We start from the raw sequence: 21,253 nt of genomic DNA on the forward strand, positions 1-21,253 counted from the left end.
TGTTTTATCAATAGAGTAATACCCAAGGAGGATTTGTGCCAGGTTTATCATTTGTATCCACATTTGAAAGATTTTTCTGAAAGTTATCTGCTGAGCTAACTGGAAAGGATTTGTCTTAATTAAGGGAATGAACTTCACAGGAACACTGGACAGATACCAGTGGTGGACCTCATCACAGCCACAGCCACAGAATCAGAAACAATAACTTGGTAGATACAGAGGTGGAGTAGCCCAGGTTGAAGGTATCAATCGCCCTCGCCAGTGTGAACACACACCTTCCAACCTCACCATCCAAGACAGGAAGCCACTGACATCGCTCCAAAGAGAGCGGCATCGCCATCCTGCTGGCCGATAAAGGAACACGCACAGTGGTGGTTGTCAAGGCGACCAGCAGCCGAGGAGAGTAGTGAACTGCCTTAACCAACTGGAAAAGGACCGTCTGCGTCCTGCTCGACCAGTTTCATGGCTTTCTCAGTAAACCAGGTGTACCAGACTCTCCTGGACAACAGCTGTGGATGTGGAGGGGTCGACACAACCGAAGGAAACAACTAATCTGACTGAACACACGTTTATAACTGCAATGACTGAGTGTCATGTGATGAACCCAAAAAGAATCAGTTTCTGATTCTGCCATATGTGTAAATAAGCACCTGCTTGCTAACGGAGTCACCATAACAACAGATGGTATGTCAGTGTTATATTCACAGCCTATTGGGCTGTAATGGTTTAAATAATACTACAGGTTACAGGAGAAAGCTTCCACATATTCAGATTGATTCAGATGGGTACTGTAATAAATATGCATAACAATGTGAAAAAACTATAAGGCAAACTGTGGAAGCACATATTCAGACTGACATCAACCTCAAACATCCCGCCTCTCTCTACTTAATGAGACTGAAATGTATAGCAGACTTCTAGATGTTAGAAACTCTTATCTCTGTGAATGAAAATGTCTTAGTGAGCAATATCAGCTGTGCTATTAACGTGAAGGCACCTGCAGATGAATATGGGCAGATAGATAACTCACTAATAATTTCATCAGGGGATGTTCTTTTCTTTTACTTGTACAGGCAAGAAATTTCTGTGGCATCATGTTATTTATCATTTGTCACTTTTGAAGAGCATATTGTTTCCTTTAGCCTTGAGTGCAGTGAAGCTTGCAGCCAAAGAGTCTGACAGAGCAGACTGAAACCGGACATGCACTTTTTGGTAGATTTTGTCTTATATGCCACCAGACATGTTGTAGAATAAATGAATTCCAAGCTGGAGCTATGAGAGAGCCAGCTGTCAAACATTTAGTCTGCATGATTGAACAGGTTTGTAACATTTAGGTTCTCTGTGTGAGTTCTCTGTGTTCATTCCACCTCTGGCTGATCTGACGAGCCACTGGCTGGTTTGTTCCTCTGTATGAGAAATTATTCTCTGATATTCTTTCAGTTTTACTGCCAAAATCTATGAATGCCAAAGTTATCTTTATTTACAGCAATGTTCCTCAATAAGGTTTTTGTCCATATGGAGGTTTGATCATATTTGTTCACATAGCAAATAAAATTATTTTTCTAAAGAATCATGTTGAATGTATGTTATGTATTTCTTACAGGTGGCAGAATACCTGCAGTAAAAAGTGCACAGTAAAAATGATGTCGGTCAACAACAGTTCCAGTAAGTTTAATGTGCTTTATTTCATGCTCACAGGAAGAGATTATACCTGCAGTAGAACAATACTTGACATTCGCTGAGGAAAATCAAACATACTGAAAAGTTATTAAAAAAACTAATTGGACAGTTTCCCTAAACGTGAACCAGAATCAAACAGAACCACAGAAAACACCTGCATTTCAGCTGAGGATGGTGATTGAGATGCAGGATTAACAGCTCACAGCTGGGTTCAGAAGAATCCTTCAGAAGGTTCAGAACCAGCTGCTCAACGAGAGGGCGAGACTGGGACGTTTCACCATCGATGATGGTTTGATGCTTGAGGATGTTGTCACATCTACCCAGTTAAGTCCTGAGGAAGTCTCCAAGTTTGTAGAAAAGAGACCAACAACACACCGAGAGCGAAGAACCACAGATACACAAATTCCAAACATTACACCCACGACTCAGAAGTAGAACAGAAGAACTAAGCTGGAAAAAAAAGGATTATAACTAACAAGTCCTCAAACCTAAACGACCACATAGGTCGTTCTTTTCAACCCTCTGATACGACCCACAGGAGTGTTTCCTGAAATAGCGCCCCTAAGGCGGCATGCCTACCGGACCTCGGTTGTCATGGTTACCATAATAATCGACTGTACTTGGAGCTGCGTACCCAACGTTGCCATGGTTACTAATAACGGCAATGGTCTGATTAGGTTTAGGCACAAAAACTATTTGGTTAGGGTTAGAAAAAGATCATGATTTGGGTTAAAGTAAGGAGGCTACTTCCTCAACATCAGACGATCTTTGTTGTCATGGTTACAATAATAACACCAAACGGTGATGGATAATAAAAACAATATAAATTACTGGTTTCACATGAGATCACAGATCATGTCATGACTCGCTACTATTGATTATACTGTTGACTAAACTACGTCACCGCACTTTTCCCTTTGCTGACGTCATAATTACGACGACCGCTAGGTGAATTTGCCCAAGGGGATAAATAAAATATTTATCTATGGGCTCGTTTTTCACAGGACAGTCTCATGACAACACAATACAGCTGGACACTCATGTGAAGTTGGATGAAGAACTTGTCTGACAGAAGCTCAGCCAATAGTTAAAGGAATTGTCTTAGTTAAGGGAGTGAACTTCACAGTAACACCGGACAGATACCAGTGGAGACTCAGATACAGAGGTGGAACACCCTGACCAGTGTGAACGCAAAAATAACATATCAAAAACACAATCGGTTTAACATATGACAATCATTTGTGGCCCACTGCTGTCCTCTGCTGGATGTCAGTGGCCCACCCTCAGGTGTGGGCCGCATGGCGACACCACAGTGGTGCAGATTCCTGTAAAAGGTGTTGACCTCATTTGCATTTGAGTGGTCACTAAAATGTAATGGTGTGTTACTGGATAATACAGTAGATACTGAAATTTAACACTGGATCATTTGCATTGTACATCTTAATCTATTTGTTTATTTTTGTCTATAATGTAAGTGTTAACACATTTTTTTATGGATTTGATATTGTTTAACACATTTCTAACTGAACCACATCCTGGTGCTGTCTGAAGGCGTCTGATTCAGTCTGTTAGCCTCCAGGTCCAGATTGCATGCAAGTGCTGGGACCATGTCAAGCTTGAATTATAATTTATTTTCTCTGAGGTGAGCTTTAAGGGACTGAAGACATTTTAAAGACATACTCCAGATGTATTACAAACAAACCAAATTGAAAACAAACTTTATTTAAAGGCTAAATAAATTGTTTAGCTTGAATACATTACTTATAAAGATGCACATCATATACTGTATGTGAAGAGTTTAGAGACACAAACCAAGCGCCGAGGGGAACACAGTAGGAAGAAGCAAGTAAAGAGACCGACATGTGAAGGCTGTTAGGTCACAGAGTCTTACTAAGGGTTCCGCTTACTCGTGCTCCTTCGGGTCAGAACACTGGCAGGTAGCAGTGGTGCCAACAGACACCACAAAATATTCAACTGGATATCTTATATCAAACAGTACACTGGTGAGGCTGGTGTCAGGGAGGGGCTGACTGACCTCTTAACTCGTTGTAGAGTACTTTGCAATTTGTTGTACTTTACTGCATTAAATTACTGTGAGGTGTTCCTGACAAAATACAGTGTGTTACAATAGAACTTAATGTGATACCATAAAAAAAAAAACAATAATAAAGTATACAGCAATACACACAAATTAAGAAAGACCCCATTATTAAAAATGATTGTATTCAATTACATTATATCATACAAGTGTTATTGTGGCCCACCCCTGTATATTCAACATACAGTGACATGCCAAAATATGTTAGTGATGGAACATGGCTAAAAAGCTCTGGCGGGAGAACGGGTCAAAGGAACATCCACCTACAGTCACCACATTCGAAATAGGATTCAACACCACGACCAGGTTGGAGGTCATACACTAGTGTGACAAGTACAGTCACTGAAATAAAAAATGTCTCGACTTGTTCCGTTCTGCCTAAAATTGACATATGGCATCATCTTCAGTCTCTGATTGCTTTGCTCTGAGGAGCTTCATGACCTGACCAGGATCCCCTGAACGCAGCATTAAAAAGGTGAGCGCTTATGACTGAAAACGTCAGACGAAAGATGAGACAGCACGACTCATGCTGCCTTCACAGACAGAAACTGCTGTAGTGTGATGCAGATACAATTCTCTTTTTCACAGCCACTGTTGTCAAAAGGTAAGAGCAGTCACCAGAGGGTAAATTACATCACATGAAAGAATGTTCTTATGTAGTTGTTGGATATTTGACCCTGGATACATGATTCAACAGACGACCTTCCTACCTACCTGCTTAGCTTTTATATGCATTTTAAAAAAGATTTTACTGCATTTTTTCATTTGATGTTTATTTCTCTACAGTTATTTCATTGGACTTTTTAACATCTCACCTGAATGTGGATGAACGGCCTTGCTGTTGCTGGGTACAATGATCACTTGTGTCTGAGAGCCTTGCCAACAGATTTATTCTCTTCGAGTAGAACAGTCTTTAAAGATATTTTCCCGGTCTCTCCCGGGGTCCCTACAAGACAATATCGTGTTGTCATAAAGTTGTCAAGACGAAATGAATAACTATACAAACAGAAGCAAAACACTCACAAGTGTCTCCCTGAAAGACATTTTCAACTATGAGTAACCTCTTTCTCTGATGTGTGAGCCTCCAGGACAGCATCCTCTCTTCTCATATACAGCTGTCCTGACGATTCCCATAAGTATCTTCATAAAATATCTCAAAAAACATTGTTCAGTATCACTCCCTCCTCTACATATCTTTACACCTCTGCTTCTTCAAATATGTATTTTACCCCACATCATTGCCACATGCCCAGGCTAAACCCCCAAATCCTACCATCCTAGAACACCAAGAGGAAGAAGGGAAAACAGACGCTTTCTGTTCATTTTCCCTTGTTCCTGGGTTTCTCAGAGAATCCTTTGATTCAGTTCTTTGAGAGGGATTTCCGCTCCGATCCTTGTTGTCTCTCCAAATAACAATGGCTGAGCCTCTAGAAGGAGCAGTCAGTCTCAGGAGGCTTTGAGGGGGTTTCCTCTGAGGGGGTCTCACTGGAGATCCCAGTATCTCCATTCTCTGGTCCATTGTTCAGTGACATCTTCTCCAGAGCTGCAGGGTGGACACAGATTTATAAGTTATAATATATATGTTATATGTTATATGTTTTTCTACATTGACCAGAAGCATCACTTGCAACCACAGCAGAGTTGTACCATGGTGTGTAGGCACTAAGAGTTTGGTTCATTCTCAAGTAGGTTTCCATATATGAGGGATTTGCTTTGGTGTTTTGGTGCATAACGATAAATACAGTAAGATGAAATATAAACAAAGATAAAACAAGCAAGTATTGTTATTATTAATAAATATAAAAAACAGATAACAATAAGATAAAATATTTACAATAAAAATGTAAATAAAATAGAAATATTACAGAAAAATATAAATATAATAAAATATGTACACTGTTCAAAATAACAGGGGGGGGGGTTCGCTGGGGGAGGAAGGGGGGACTCAGTGACTGTGGGGGTCTCTAGCCTTGTTACTGAGATATTATGTTCATGAGAATGAGACAGATGGACGTGTGGAGGAATGAAAATGAATGATTTTTTTCTCTGGACAAAAAGAAACAAAGTACATGTTTGGAAGTTTCCTAAAAGTTTGAACCATTTCCTGATAAAACAAAGTTTAAGTTTAAAAGCAGTAAACCACTTCAACCACAGAGGACGAAGACTGAGCAGTCTGTTTATGTGTGTATATGTGTATGTATGTATATATGTTTAGAATTTTATTGCTTTTGTTTTCCTTTTCTTTATTTCATTATTAATGTATTCTATTAATTATATTAATAATTACATTGTATTTTATTATTATTGACATATTTTCTTTGATAATTTAATTCCATTGAATGATTGTAATTGTGCTTTGGCAACATATTGAAAATATCATACCAATAAAGCCTGTTAAAATAAAAATATAATGGAGTAAATATTCTCATACTTCCCTTTATAAGCTATAAAGTAGAAGTTCCGTATAAAATAAAATGCCTCATCATCAAGCGCCCATTTTTGGAGAATGGATGAGTGTACAACAATAAAAAACATCATCACCCGAACATCTCAGGTCCCAAATAACTGAATCCAATGAAAGTCACTGTGACACAAAAGAGACGCTTCACACTGGTCACATGATCATTTCATACTGACATCTAAGTCCAAACCATGAATAAAACAAGTATTCTATACATACTTTACATTCTACATACTGACAATAAAACCCTACAGCAGTTCCATGTAGTCAACAGGAGCCGGAGTCAGTGACTCTAATCTGACTCTGCAGCCCAGGTACAAATGGTGGCAGGTGAGTCATCTAGTCATCTTGTTTTAAACCAGGAAGCTACACTGTTTACAGTATTACTCAACCTGGTCCTCTTCTCGTAACTGAGGTCTTTCTGACTACAGGTCATGCAAACGTTATACTTTCACCCTCTGTTGTAAAGATGTGGTAAACACAGACTGTGGTAATACAAAGCAGGAAAAGCAGAACGGAGAACGTTGTATTTGAGAATTGAAGCAGTGTGAAGGACTTTTTATGGATCTGTGTGCAGCTAATTAGTGGTCAAAACAAGTTTTGAAAACGCACCTTGCAGAGATGCCGAGCTGTTGCTAGGCGGTGCTGTGCTGCTGTCGTCCAGTTCGTCCAGGTAGAGTCGGTAGCGATGGCCACTGTCGTCTTCATATTCCACATTCTCATCATCACTGTCCACCTCTGGAGCCACGTACACCACTTCAAACTCTATCTGTCCTCGCTGACAAAGACACAGAATGAGCACTTTTAAACTAGCATGATCCCCTGGTGGCTGTCTGCCTCTGGTTTCAGGTTACATCCCTGTATTTGTGTCAAATGTTGTCATAATTGCTGTGAATAAAGGCTAAGAAGTGTTTTAGGAGGTCACAGTGTCTTTGACCTTTGATCACCACAATCTAATCAGTTTGTCCTTGAGAGTCCAAATGAACAATTGTGCCAAATTTCAAGAAATTCCCTCAAGGTTGCGTTCACAAGGCCAAAACCATGTTTTATGAGTTCACCGAGAACTTGACCCCTTGACCTTTGGCCAACAAATGTTCGCATAGGTTGCAATGATCCTAAGCCATCTAATCAGTCCATCCTTGAGTCCTAGAGAATGTTTGTGCCAACTCTGAAGAAGTTCCTTCAAGGCGTTACTGAGATATCATGTCCACAAGAATGGGACTGATATACAACCTGAACACAATATGTCTCTGTCGCGGTTATGTGTTCATGTGTATGTGTGTGCTCTCCTGTGTTACCTGCTGGGACAGAATGGTGACAGCCTCCTTGTGTTTGGCATCTCGCAGATTGATGCTGTTGACAGCGAGGATGGCATCTCCGACATGCAGACCTCCACATCTGTCTGCGGGCTGACTGGGATGGATCTCTGAAATTAAAATGGGAACACCGTGCTCCTTCCCGCCCTGACGAGAACAGACACACAAGACTCGACTCAGCTCGTCTGCAACTGTGCTCCTACTTTTAGGAAAAATTTATGGTGATCAGGAATGGTTTTGTAATGTGAGAGAGGCTTCTGTTTATCTTTACCATCACTCACACCAAATCTGATTTCATCCCAATGGGCATGCAAGTACTCTGCAGTCATACAGCCATTTTTTGTATATATATGAATGAATTAATTAACAGCTCAATCAGTGGCTTCAGACAGTGAGCATCTGGCCACCTCCAATCCCACTCAAGACCAAGCTGCCACTATCCACCGACTGTAATTAGCTCCGGTGTGGTTTCTGTGGTTCTATAGTCACACAGACAGCAAGTTGAAAAAGTTGAACCATACAGCTGTGTGTAAGAGTTTGGGGGCATCCATGGGCAAATACAACTCAGCTACAATACAACACAAACAGACATTAAAGGTTCTGTAAATTAGATTTTAAACAAAAATACAGCAGTTAACAACTGTTTTCTCTGTAAAGATATAGTGTTGTCATGGCGTCCTGACCAGAGAACGAGGCCACACCCCCTCTGTGTGTGTTGTAATCTGAGTGTCTCTGCTCTTTGTTTTGGTGGCCAGGACGGCAGCGTGTGCATGTTAGTGCACGTACATGTGCATGTGAGTCCCTCCTCTTAAACTGTTGGTCCTCCCCATCTTTATAAACACACATGCTCCGCCCACAGGTGAGATGGCTCAGTGCAGGCCAGCGTTCAGGTGAGAGTGACCTTCAGAATTTCCTCCACTGAAGAAGAAACCAGGTTTTCATCTAAACAGGCCTCAGACAAAGAAAGAGACCAGACCAGAGCACAGGTGGACTGGACTGAGGACCACCGGCTCAAATCCTGGTCGGCCGGTGGACCATCAAAACATCCATAGAGTTTTTACCGGCTCCATCAGTGCATCCGGTCCCAGTGGATCAGTCCAAGGCTGAATCTCTGTCCCAGTCCGTGGAGCCAAAACTGGTCTGGTTTACTGAGAGGAGAACCCTACCAGCTGCTAAAGGGTCCGGCTGGACTCAGAACTGGTTTTTCTTCTCCTTGATGCTACATTAGTAATAATAATGCTACAGTAGACATGATAACTTGCTGTTAGCCATATTATCAATGCTAACTACTAGCATTGCTGTGTAGCATATCAGAGTAGTGTTAGCGTGGACCAATGGTTGTAGTTGTACACAGGGTAACTTTATTCAGTGGAGCTTCGGTTTGGAGGACACTTTCACTGGGCTTCATCACACACATGATCTGTATGGAACAGTTACTAGAACAGTTATTCGAAGAACACCATCTGTTCACAAAAGACTTAACAATGCAGACCAACATTAAGACAAACCAGAGGCTGAGTTCATTCCCTGCTGCTGCACCATCTCTTGACATTGCAGCTGTTAAAATGGATCTGGGATCTAACTTAACGATGCTGTCACAGAAAAAACAACAGGGTCTTACTGTAATGGAGATTCCCAGTCCCTCATGGTCATCTTTGACTAGCACCACCTTTCTGATGGGGCCTACTCCTTGGGTTTTCTTCAACATGTCTGGGTCCTGTAATGACATTAACACATTTAAATGTGAAGGCACAGATAAAGGTACCAACAGGCTCAGCTGTTTTGTAGTTTTTCACTCACATGCCCCACGGGGGAGGGGAGAGGTTTCTTAGGATCATTGCGACCTCTACATGCTCGGATGACAGTCTTATGGCGGTGAAGGTGAATCTCTGCCTCTAGCTGGTTCCACAGCTTGTCGTGTGCCGGTCCTTTCATGTCACGGCCTAGTAACTGGATCTGCTGCACCCTGGGAGACAAACCAAATCTTGTTTCAGGTAGTCCACTTTTTATGTCAACATGACAAACAGAACAAGAACAGAGCCACCTACACCTGCGGGGTGTGGGGGGGGGGCTAAGATCTCATTCTAAGTTCTTGCTTGGACACTGCCAAGATGGCGACGATGGAGCAGCTCACTCTAAGCTTCAAAACCGCTCTTCAGAAACCTGTGGGTGACGTCACAGAGGCTATGCCCATCTTTATTTACAGTCTATGTCAACAACAGGTCCACCACAACTTATGGTAAAAGAACACACCATTACTGATGTATGGAGTTATTTAGTATTTGTGGCAGATCATAAGGGTCAAGTTGTAGACGACCAACAGCCAGCAAACAGTGTCAGAGGAGGATACAGTTCAGAGAAATATTATAGTATTTGTGGCCAGTGCACCTACAACATATTTCAACCTTAGGATAAAGACATAGAGGTAATGTCTCAACTAAAACACATTATGTGTAATCATGTAATTTCAAACTACCAGTGTGTGTACTGAAGAGGATAGATAGATAGATAGATAGATAGATAGATAGATAGATAGATAGATAGATAGATAGATAGATAGACAGATACTTTATCTATCCCCTAGGAGGAATTCATGTGTATAGAATGGAAGCCTGCAATTACTACTGTGTACTTGCTTCTCTAAAAGTAAGTACAGGTTGTTTACATGACCCCACCACTGGTTATTATATTATTGTTTATCATCAGTGTTGTAACATATTATATCTTAGCAACCCCTCCACTTGAACCTACAGGTGTTGTGAGCTGCAGCTCTTACCTGCCAGCCAGTTCCTTGTCCAAGTATTTGGCCGCCAGTCTGGCGCCGTACACTTCGGCCTGCAGTACCGCCATGTGCCTGCGGAGGGCCTCATTTTCTTTCTTATGTAGTCTCACCTCTGCCTCTAGCCTTGCCTCTGCTAATTTGTCCTTCTTACTGGCCTCGAGCTCCTGTTCCTAGACAAAGCACATCACATGTGAGCACGACACACAACAAGCACTACAAGCAATTAGGAGAGGTGGTTTTCACAGCAGTTGTAACTCCGTTATCACATCATCTCTGCAGATCAATGAACATTTCAATCTTAACGGCATCTCTGTTGACAAGCATAAGTTCACACATTATTAGTTGTAGCAGAATGTTTTCCTGTGATTTCAGTGTATTTCCTCTATGAACATGAATCGCTGAGAAACGGCTGCATCCAGGTATGTTACTGTCACTGCTGCATCTGAGGGTCTGCATTTAGCTTTGATTTTGTTTCAATTCATACAACTGTCTGACACACTCACCATGGGGTCACAGATATTTTCAGTGGAAAAAGAAATAGATTTGGTGAGAATTTCTTTTTAAAACCACGATCTTAATTTCTGAAATGAGCCCTGTCTCAGGTTCCATTTATCTGTATTTATAATTTTAATTAAAGCATCTACGTTAATTAAATGTTTTAAGCCAGTAGGGAGGTGCAACTAGCAATAACACAACAATACATATTATTGCCATAATGTTGACTGATTAATGTGTTTGCATGCCTAAAAACATGCAGCAGCAACATTAGTCCAGTATACACTATGGTCTCCTACACCCTGACTCTTAAGCTGCTGCACACTCCACTATGTTCCCCAGCTGCTCACAAATTCTGTCTATTGGCTGTTTGGACAACAGTTAAACTCTGGGCTATAAAATCAAACAATGACACACTGCAGGCAAATCTGGCCTGAGCAGCAAAAGGGTGGGTGTCAGGTCATTTCCTGGAACTGTGGAGAGCAAAGTCTCTTATTTTAGGAAGAAATGTCACTGTTTTCCAGCAGGATGTCTCAGAGGCAAAAACTGAAATTTCCTGCTTATACCGTTTCCACCAAAATGATCAGGTATAACAGGTTTTTTAAACACAGGTAAACCTGCCAATAAAAGCTGATTGACTCCTTTTCCCCTGCCAGGCGAGTTTGTCTTTCTGTTCGGACTGAGGACACACACAACTGCAAGGAGTGATGTCATCACATGCACTTACAGAGCACACACACAGACACAGTGGAGAGAGAGTGAGCTGCTAGCTGCTGTGTAAACTAGTAAAACAGATGTGTCTCGTCTCATCCTCAGGTTGTTGCTCCTGTAAGTGTCGGAGTCTCTGTGTGAGACGCTTCCATCAGTGATTGTGTGTTTTTAAAACTTATTTCTGGGCTGCAGCTTCACTCTCAGAGGAAGGTGTAACCGCAGTGTTCCTGGTGTAACAGCACTGTGCTGGACAGGTGACAGGTGTGTTACAGTGTCTGTCTCTGAAAGACGTCACAGCAGGAAAAGGGGTGAAACAAAGGGGTGTTCACTCACTGCTGATCGGAGCCAGAGCTGAGAAATACCCAGGTCAACTGCAGAGTCATGTGACCCAGGTGTGAATGCTGACTCTTCCTTTTTCCTTTTTTTGTTCTAATTTACTGTCATTTAATGGTAATTATAATGCTGTTTAGTGTGGCCTCATTAGTGTGTTCGTATGCAAAACAAACACATGCTTGAAGCCTTAAAGTTCTAATCTGTAACTATTTCACAGTAAAATGTGTAAAAACAACTAGATCTATGTTCTGGATGTTGTTGAGTTGTGTTCTTACATTATCCTTAATGTTTCCATCAATTCTCAAACCAGAGAAATCTGTGATCATAATCATGGTAATGCTCCGTGTCATTAGTCTCCTGTCAATGACATCATATCCTCTATGATCATGTGTCAGTGTTGTGTTTGTTGGACGTCTGGATCTGAAGTTATCAGAGAAACAAGCTGAGGAAATGTTAGACAGCTCAGCTCCAAGACGTCCTGTGACCACTGAAAAGCATCAGTGAATTAATGATTTTTAACTTGAAACTGCTTGATTCAGTGTTTCTACTGGTTTTAATGCCCTGGTGTGTTTGTTATGGAGAGGAGGACACCTCTGTGGATAATTCAGCTGCTGGTAAAAACCTGCTGAACGTCTGCTTCATAAGTTATCAGAGAAACAATCAGAACAAAGTTTAGCATCAATCTCAGCTCCAACTCTTCCCTGAGTCTCTGTCCTCCGTACAGCGTCGCTCAAACACTGACTCTAAATGTCAAACTGCTTCATTCAGTGTTTTTAACGGTTAGAATCACTGGGTCTGTTTGATTTCCTGAACCACTGACACTGAAGGAATCCAAACCGGGAGGAGCTTATGGTAATGGTGGCAAAGACAACAACTCCCATGATCCCATGCTATTTCATTACATCACTCAACGCCGTCTTTGTAACTGTTTTGATTGAGACCCCTAGAGGCAGAAGTTACTGACTGTGTTTAATGTGCATGTGGGCACTTTTGGGAAGTTCATGCAAATATTAGAAGTGTGACCCACAGATGACTGACAGTCTGTCTGACAGCTGTAATTCATGTCTCAGTCCTCTCTACTCCTGCCTTTAAATGTCACTGAGGCACTGTTTGAGTCAAGTGTAGCTACACAGTCTATAGTTAATCTAAACTAATGACTTAAAAACTGATTTTCTGCAGAAACACCCATACACAAACTTACCATCTCTTCCACTGCTGGAGCAGGCTTTAGGGGAGAAGAGGCAGAGGAAGAGCAGAGAGAAGTCAGAGATTAGAGAAATTCAGGCAACAGAGATTGTGAGCAAGTTAACCATTCGATACTGTAAAGCAATGTGCTCATCAGAAATGGAAAAATTAAAAACATTGGGAGCAGTGGGAAAGCAGAGGACAGGAGCACCAAAGCAGCAGCAGCCTCCCTGTAACAGCCACGTCATGCACACAGCTGCAAAAAAAAATTCGATTTCCTTTAATGATTCTAATATTTGCATAACTTGAATAATTGTGTGGGGCTATCAATGTCATCATAACACTTAGTGCATGGCGTTACTGCTGCTAACCCCATCCCAGAGCACCAAAGCTGCTGCTGATGTTCCACTTTCATTTCAAGAGCAGGCTCGACAGCAGTGTGGTAATAAGGGGGGTCATTATATTAGCACATGTTTGATTTTAATTAACCCAAGTTTTAATCATCTTCCAGGGGCACCCTGCAATACCCCACTAGTGTAGGAACAGGCTTGTGTAGGAAAACCGACACTAACACAAACAGTGTAGAAATCAGAAGACACACTGAACAGAGTTTCATCTGATCACATTCACCAGCAGCTGCTCCTTATATTCAGAGTTTACGTTTTACTTTTGTTCATTACCTGAGCAGCAAGCTGTGGGACGAACGTTCACTTAGTCAATAGTCAGCATACCCACAGGTGTCTGACGGTACACTGCACAGGACAAGTATCTGTCTGCATTCATATATCAATCATCTTCAGAAGCAGATGTCTCCCTCCTCCAGGTTAGAATTGGTGTCTTGTTTTTGAATGCCAGTGTAAAATAAGTTGTATTCTTATTATTTATGAATAGAAGAGTGCACTGCTCTGGGATCAGGCTCTGACTCTCCGACCTCCAATAAAATATCTGGAAACTGGATTCGTTTTTCAGGCTCCTGTTCTTCAGCTCGCCAGCATCACACTTTGATTAACACCCTGTTTCCACCAAAATGATCAGGTATAACAGTTTTTTTAAACACAGGTAAACCTGCTAATAAAAGCTGATTAACTCCTTTTCCCCTGTCAGTCGAGTTTGTCTTTCTGTTCGGACTGAGGACACACACAACTGCAAGGAGTGATGTCATCACATGCACTTACAGAGCACACACACAGACACAGTGGAGAGAGAGTGAGCTGCTGGCTGCTGTGTAAACTAGTAAAACAGATGTGTCTCGTCTCATCCTCAGGTTGTTGCTCCTGTAAGTGTCAGAGTCTCTGTGTGAGACGCTTCCATCAGTGATTGTGTGTTTTTCAAACTTATTTCTGGGCTGCAGCTTCACTCTCAGAGGAAGGTGTAACCGCAGTGTTCCTGGTGTAACAGCACCGTGCTGGACAGGTGACAGGTGTGTTACAGTGTCTGTCTCTGAAAGACGTCACAGCAGGAAAAGGGGTGAAAATTAGGGCTGAACTATCTGGGAAAATAATCAAATTTTCTTTTTACCAATATTGCAATTGCGATTTAATATGTGATTATTTATTTAAGTTCCTTATCTTCTGCATTATTCAACAAACACAAGCAATGTAGGCCAGGCCTATGTGATGCATGAACTTATATGAACGACATATTTTTACTTAACTATTTCACAGTAGTATATTGACTTAGATTAACTTACAGTCTTGTAAAAATGTAAAATTGTCTGTCGTTATGCAGACATGGTTCTCTTCATGGAGATCCCAGCTGGTCGAAGTCTTCATTAATGAAATGTACCGTAAAACTCTGATAGGGCTCTGCTGTACGGCCTGACCACATGTCAGTTGTAGTAGCGAAAAACTCCGCTGCGACTCTCAGCGTGCATTTTTCATATAGCTCCGGTATGACAACCTGGCTAAAATATATGCGGGAGGGCATGCTGTACCGCTTATCCAGTGTATTTATCAAAGCCGTAAACCCAGTCTTGGTCACTGTGCTGAGAGGCATCATGTCTTTCCCTATGAACTCTGTTATTGCCTGAGTAATTTCCCCGTGCTGTTTTGAATTACGTTCATATGGAGTTATGCTTTCTAACATAAGGCAGGTTCTGCAAAATACCTGACGCTGTTAAGCATCTTTTTTTAAAGCCAAAATAGTTCCACACAACCGACGTACTGCTCCTCTTAGACACTAAAGTTTTTGCAGTGCCAGGTTCTGTCGAGCCTGAGGCCATTATACAACAGGTCGAAATGTAGCGTGCCAAGTTGTTGCTCCCTCTTTTAGCCGACTGCTCTACTCCCGCTTGCATGTCATGTGACCAGAGTGTAATCGCAGCCATTGAGGTTAGAAAATCGCGTTTTATCATATTGCGATATTATCACAAAAGCAATTAATCGTTCAGCCCTAGTGAAAATGAACATGTTCAATCGGGTGTTGTGTTTACGTCACTGCTGATCGGAGCAAGAACTGATAAATACCTGCGTCTAAAACAGAGTCATGTGACCCAGGTGTGAATGCTGATTGTTCCCTTTTCCACTGCCAACAAGAGCCTGATGTTAGTGGGTCTTGGCAGGTTTTTTGACCAGTGGTAAAGGGGCTTCAGTCAGTATTAAACTGCAGCCACATATCACACTGCTGCTCGACTCAGAGTGGAGGACCTTGCCAACAAACATCATCATCAACAAATATGACCAAATGAATGTCAACTCGGCCAACAGCCAGCTCTAGAAGAGTCCTGGTTCCAGTTCTTGTTCCCACTGTTTTCCTGGGAACAATCAGAGCTTTGTGACCTGATCTCTCACCACAGTTTGATCACAGAGGTCTACAGAGTTCACTGGACTTCATGGTCTTTGTCCTGACCTGCAGGTGAACTGCTGTGTGTCTTTCTAAACTCTGCCCAGTCGGTTCAGTTCACCACATTAAAGGATCTGAAGACTTTGATAAATGAGCGATTACAGATTTTGATTTTATAATTTTGCATGCAGGATTTCTAAAAACATGTTTTCACTCTGTCGTTTTGTGTTATTTAGTGTAGACTGATTTGTGCAGGAAGTGAAAGGGTGTGAAAACTTCCTGAAGCCACTTAAGTTCATGATTTTTGATCCTTACAATTACTCACAAAAACTCACACCAGCCTGATCAGATGTGACAGAGTCAAATACAATGTGCTTATATTTAGTTTAACTTTGTATTCCCTGGAGTGAACAGGTTAAGACACAGAACTGCAACACCCTCGGGTCAACTCCGACCGCGGACCTTTCTTTATGTCTCCCTGCCTCTCTGTATAAGTCCGTTGTCTCTGACAAATAAAGGCTAAATGCCAAAAAACAGCACCTCCTGCTCCCACCTACCAGTCTGCCCTTGATGGTGTCAGAGTCTTCAGCCTGGCCTTGCTTGGCATGAACCTGCAGCTGGAGAGCATGAAGCTGCAGGAGCTGGTCATGGACCTCCCTTTCCACCACTGCCCGCTCAGCCTTAGCCTCCGTCAGCTCAGAACGCAGGTCCACCAGCTGAGCCTGGAGGGGAGGGAAAGAGGTGTGGAAGGAGAGGGGGGATGAGGAGGGACAGCAGAGGTAGATGTGTCAGGTCAGAGTCAACACTGTACTGGCCTCAGTCCCAGCATGACTTTCTTACACTGGGAGACAACCTGTCTTAAAAGGTGCTCTGAGTGGTCTTGTAAACAAACATCCAGTGTTACTGAGCAGAATACTGTGCATGTCTCCTTCATCTTTAACAAATATGTTGAATGCATTTCCTTCCTCATCAAAGAACTTCCAAGCGTTTTCAATCCTGCATTGTTTACATCCATGTTTACGAGCTATATAGTCTTCTTTCCTGTCTTTCTTGGCACTTATATCTTGGTGTGTTACTGCCACAGCCTGATCAGTGGAATAGTGTGGCACCACTGGTACAACTGTATCATGTCACAAGCATGTGCACAAGATAAGATAAGATAAGATAAGATAAGATAAAATAAGATAAGATAAGATAAGATAAGATAAGATAAGATAAGATAAGATAAGAAGCACTTCTAGAGGTTTAAAGCTCCACACTAAATTTAAAGTTCTAATCTGTAACTATTCCACAGTAATATGTGTAAAAACATCTAGACCTATGTTCTATATGTTGCTGAGTTGTGTTATTACATTATCCCAAATGTTTCCATCAATTCTCAAACCAGAGAAATCTGTGATTTTAATCATGGTAACGTGTCATTTGGTCTCCTGTCAGTGACATCATATCCTCTATGATCATGTGTCAGTGTTGTCTTTGTCTGACAGAAGCTCAACATTAGGGATCAACTGATTATTGGCGATTATTGGTATCATAATTTTTTAACTGATAACGCAAAAATAAATTACTCGCTGCAAGAAGGCAAAACAAAGACATTAACAGCAAACACGCTGCAAATACAGAAACAATGCAACAACAAAAACACACAAACCCACAAAACAAATGCAACAGAAAAAAGCGCTGCACATTCAGACAACACAACAGAAGAGCTCCAGGCCTTTAGGTGGAACACCTTGACCATAAGCTTGAGCTTCGCCCCGAGCGACCAGACCAGAGATACGCATTACGGGCAGCGCCAATGGTATAAAATGGGATACACTTCCTGTCTCCTAAGTAGGCGTGGTTGTGATTGCTTCTTCATGACAAAACATAACAACACAATACAACACTAGATACAGTATGAATTTTCTCATTTTGATCTGCTATCTTAATATCTGATAAATCCAGTACAAGATCATATTAGTCTAATAATACTCTGTTTCCCTCCAAAAACACTTAAATGATAATAATAGGAATGGTATTATTAAGCAAAGATATATACAAGTTTTATTTCAGTTTAAACTTTTAATTCATGGTTTCACATAAAAGTCCCTCTAAACTTCTGTGGTTGGAAAGCGACGTCAGCAGCGCTGCAGCAGTGAGACCAGAACCGACAGAGAGAAAAGAGATCTGTGTTTGATGTCAGAATGTTGGGGAGATATGCGGCTTTAGAAAAATGGATTCAATATTTATTTCTGTGACTGTGGGGGCGAAAGAATCTGTCATAATCTGTGATGTTGTTCTACTTCCCCCATTGGAATGAACAGACTCAGACCTGCTGCTGGTCTCCTAAAGGGGTGGGGAGGTGGAGAAACCCATGTGACACCTCTCCTCCTCCAACTGGCTCTGGTCTGGCCTTGCAGGTCGAAGCTCACTTAGAGCTCCTCCTAGAGGCCTGGAGCTCCTCCGTTGTGTTGTCTGGACATGCTACGCTTTTTTCTGCTGCATTAGTTAGTTTTGGAGGTTTGTGTGTTTTGGTTGTTGCAGCGTTTCTGTATTTGCAGCGTGTTTGCTGTTAATGTCTTTGTTTTGGCTTCCTGCAGCATGTTTTTCATTTGCAGCACGTTCCCGTGGTTGTATTTGTTTTGTATTTTCATCTATGTATTTGAATCTGCATCGTTTATGAATTTGCAGCGTGTTTCTCCTGTTGGAATTGTTGTGGGCCGTTGCAGCGTGTTTGCTCTTGTCGGCCACCATATATCAGGCCATAGACTTTCTTCCAATGAGGGTTATAAACAAAATTATTCTGTTAAGAAAAAAAATAACCAAAGGCGTTATTAGCTAGTTCAACAGAATCAGTCAATCTCTGATTTGCTCCTTAAGCAGCAGCATTTGTGACCAATCTTTGGCAGATGGCAAATCTGCAGCGGGGCTTCTAAATGTTCCAAATATCATTAGAGGAACTGCAGGTTTTGGCACTTGGTGTGCTGGCTTCATTTTTCAGCCTCGGAGGTTGAGGCTTGGGTTTGCAACAAACAGTGTCTGAGGGGTAAATTCTTTCTTCTTTTACATGGACTACAATGTTGAAAGACTGAGCGCACAGGTGGAACAGTTTGTGATTAACCAGCCGCTGCAGGAAAATCAACCTCTCCAACCAATCGAACAGCCGCCCAGACGCTGGGCTAACTTAGGCGTTGACCCAGGTCCTACACAGAACAACTACATATTGACTCCAACTGACTGTCTTACATCACACCCATAGGCAACTTTCATAAATGAGATATCATCAGCCACAGCCACAGCTTGGTTTGGATATTCTCTGGAGTTGAGGTCACTGATAGTCAGACCACCGGCCTGTAACCTATGAATAATTGAGTATTATTACATTTTGAAGAAGCCTTTCTATCTTAACCACCGCAGCTTTTACTGGTTTAGTCGCCCAGGAAATTCACAGACCGACTGCATCATCTCAGCCAATCAATGCGACTTGAGTCAGCGAGTGAGATACACACACAGACAACAGTTGGAACAATAAGTGGGGAAGTGGGACACAAGAGGGAAAGAAAGAAAGGTGTTAATGGAGGTGTTGAAGCTGATCAAGATGTGATGAGATGGTTGATTGTTCAGATGTGAAAAAGGGAAACTAAAGCTACACTTTTTATTTCATTTTTGGAAAGGAAACTCTTTATTTTAAGATGCACGTTTGTCAAAAGCTCTATAATCTACATGTATTATTGATCACAGCACTTATTTTCCTTGAAATGAGAAATAATTGAATTACTATTGGGGTCATTATTATTGTTTCTTATGTTTCTCTTTGAACTGAAAAAAGGAGTAATGATTTTTAATGTTTATTCTAACTGGTAAAGATGATGTGTAGTTGATTATCTCGCAATAACCGGAGTACGTGAGGAATGTGGGGGCGAGAGCGAGAAGTGGAATGATGAGATGAATAATAACGCTAGTTGAAAAACAGACTCTTTCTTTATTGGGCGACAGCGGCGGTGATGGTGAGCGTGGTGTGTGGCAGAGGAACATAGGTGACAGTAGGGACGTTAACGTCACGTCACCATCGGTCACTTCTCAGTTCTTCAGTCAGGAAAGTCTCCATGATATTTCTGTGGTGAACGTTAACCGTGCAGCCAACTACAGTTACTAACCTCTAGTTTATGGTTGAGTTGGAAAACCGTCTGGGTTTTGTGACACAGTTGAGCAAAACAGGAGCTGAGGCTGGTCATCTTCTGCCGACCCTCGTATGTAATGTCGACTTGATCTGGATCTATCTCTCCGAGCAGCAGATCCACGTCCACAAAGGCCTTGTCAAACTCTTTCTCCAGCACCTCTAGCCAGCGAAACATGGACATACCGGGGCCGAGGCCCGAGCTGTGGCCCGCCGGGGAGCATCCAGCCGAAGCGGACATGGCGAAATCACAGCAAAGCCCAAACGTTAGCGTTAGCTTACAAGCTAACTTTGATGGTGAGTAACGTTAATGGATCCCCCCTCTGCTGACCACTGGTGAAATAACAGTGGAAATAACGCTGAAACCCAATGACTACACTGCCTGTCGGGTTGGCGGAGAGGAGTGTGTCAAACTGCGTCTCTAATTCTGGTGAAAACACAGGCTGACCAGGAAGTCCCGCAACACACTCCCGACTATCTGAGGCGGCTACTACAGTCTGCCTGTGCGCAGGCAGAAGCAGTGGATAGCAGAGCCTCCTCTTCTTCTATCGGCATGGCTGGTGGTTCTGACGCTACTGGCTGAGTTATTGCCCCCTACAGGATGAACAACGACACTACACCACTCAGTCCATACACTCGAATTTAAATCATAGATATAAAGTGAGTCTGTAAAGTAAAGCTGGTGGTTCTCATGTTGGCCAAGCATAGTTTTAACTGTAAAACAGTCCAGTCATCAACATTAAACAACATGTCCCTGTCAGTGTTTTATTTACTACAATGTCTCAGGAGAACACATTCACATCAGTTGGACATTTTCCTACAATTTGTAAATATTTATTTAAACCGTGATGCTCCAGCAGCCCAACACTAATTAGCTACATGACTTTGGCCTACCACTCATTACCACTCCCTCTAAATGCGCTCTCTGAGATCAACTTTCCCAAAGAGCACATTAACATCTATTTCTGTCTTTAAAGCTGGTTTTGCAATACAATCCCCAGCATGCCCAGGGCTCAGGACAGCCTAACTTCACAGCCCAGAATTCCAACTATAAATGAAATGTTAAGGATCTCATTAAGAAGGTCAGGTTGAAGTTTGACAGAAGGGTTGAGTCGACATCTGGTTCTGGCATCAGCCAAAAGAGAAAGATGACCAACACACTTGATCTGCTTCCTACTCTCTTTCTCAATCTACTGATTTTATCAAAAAAAATTTTTATTTTTTTTACCAGATGATTCCCATGAGTCCCTTG

General features: G+C 42.0%; 1 protein-coding gene across 2 annotated transcripts; it reads right to left on the bottom strand.

Annotated features, from left to right (window-relative positions):
- Positions 1 to 3,381: 3,381 nt before the first annotated feature.
- On the bottom strand, positions 3,382 to 20,749 carry gopc (golgi-associated PDZ and coiled-coil motif containing). Of its 2 annotated transcripts, XM_056404750.1 has the most exons (9): positions 19,982 to 20,749; positions 16,400 to 16,564; positions 13,078 to 13,101; positions 10,332 to 10,507; positions 9,356 to 9,521; positions 9,177 to 9,272; positions 7,538 to 7,702; positions 6,852 to 7,017; positions 3,382 to 5,321 (listed from the first exon to the last, which is right to left on the bottom strand). In XM_056404750.1, the coding sequence occupies exons 1-9, from the start codon at positions 20,240 to 20,242 to the stop codon at positions 5,206 to 5,208; spliced, it is 1,335 nt and encodes a 444-aa protein (XP_056260725.1). In that variant the 5' UTR covers positions 20,243 to 20,749; the 3' UTR covers positions 3,382 to 5,205. The 2 variants fall into 2 exon arrangements, with proteins under 2 accessions (XP_056260725.1, XP_056260726.1); XM_056404751.1 differs by lacking the exon at positions 13,078 to 13,101 and having other exon boundaries at positions 19,982 to 20,748.
- Between the last annotated feature and the right edge of the window lie 504 nt (positions 20,750 to 21,253).

This window comes from Seriola aureovittata, chromosome 19 (assembly GCF_021018895.1).
Source record: "Seriola aureovittata isolate HTS-2021-v1 ecotype China chromosome 19, ASM2101889v1, whole genome shotgun sequence".
Taxonomy (NCBI): Eukaryota; Metazoa; Chordata; class Actinopteri; order Carangiformes; family Carangidae; genus Seriola; species Seriola aureovittata.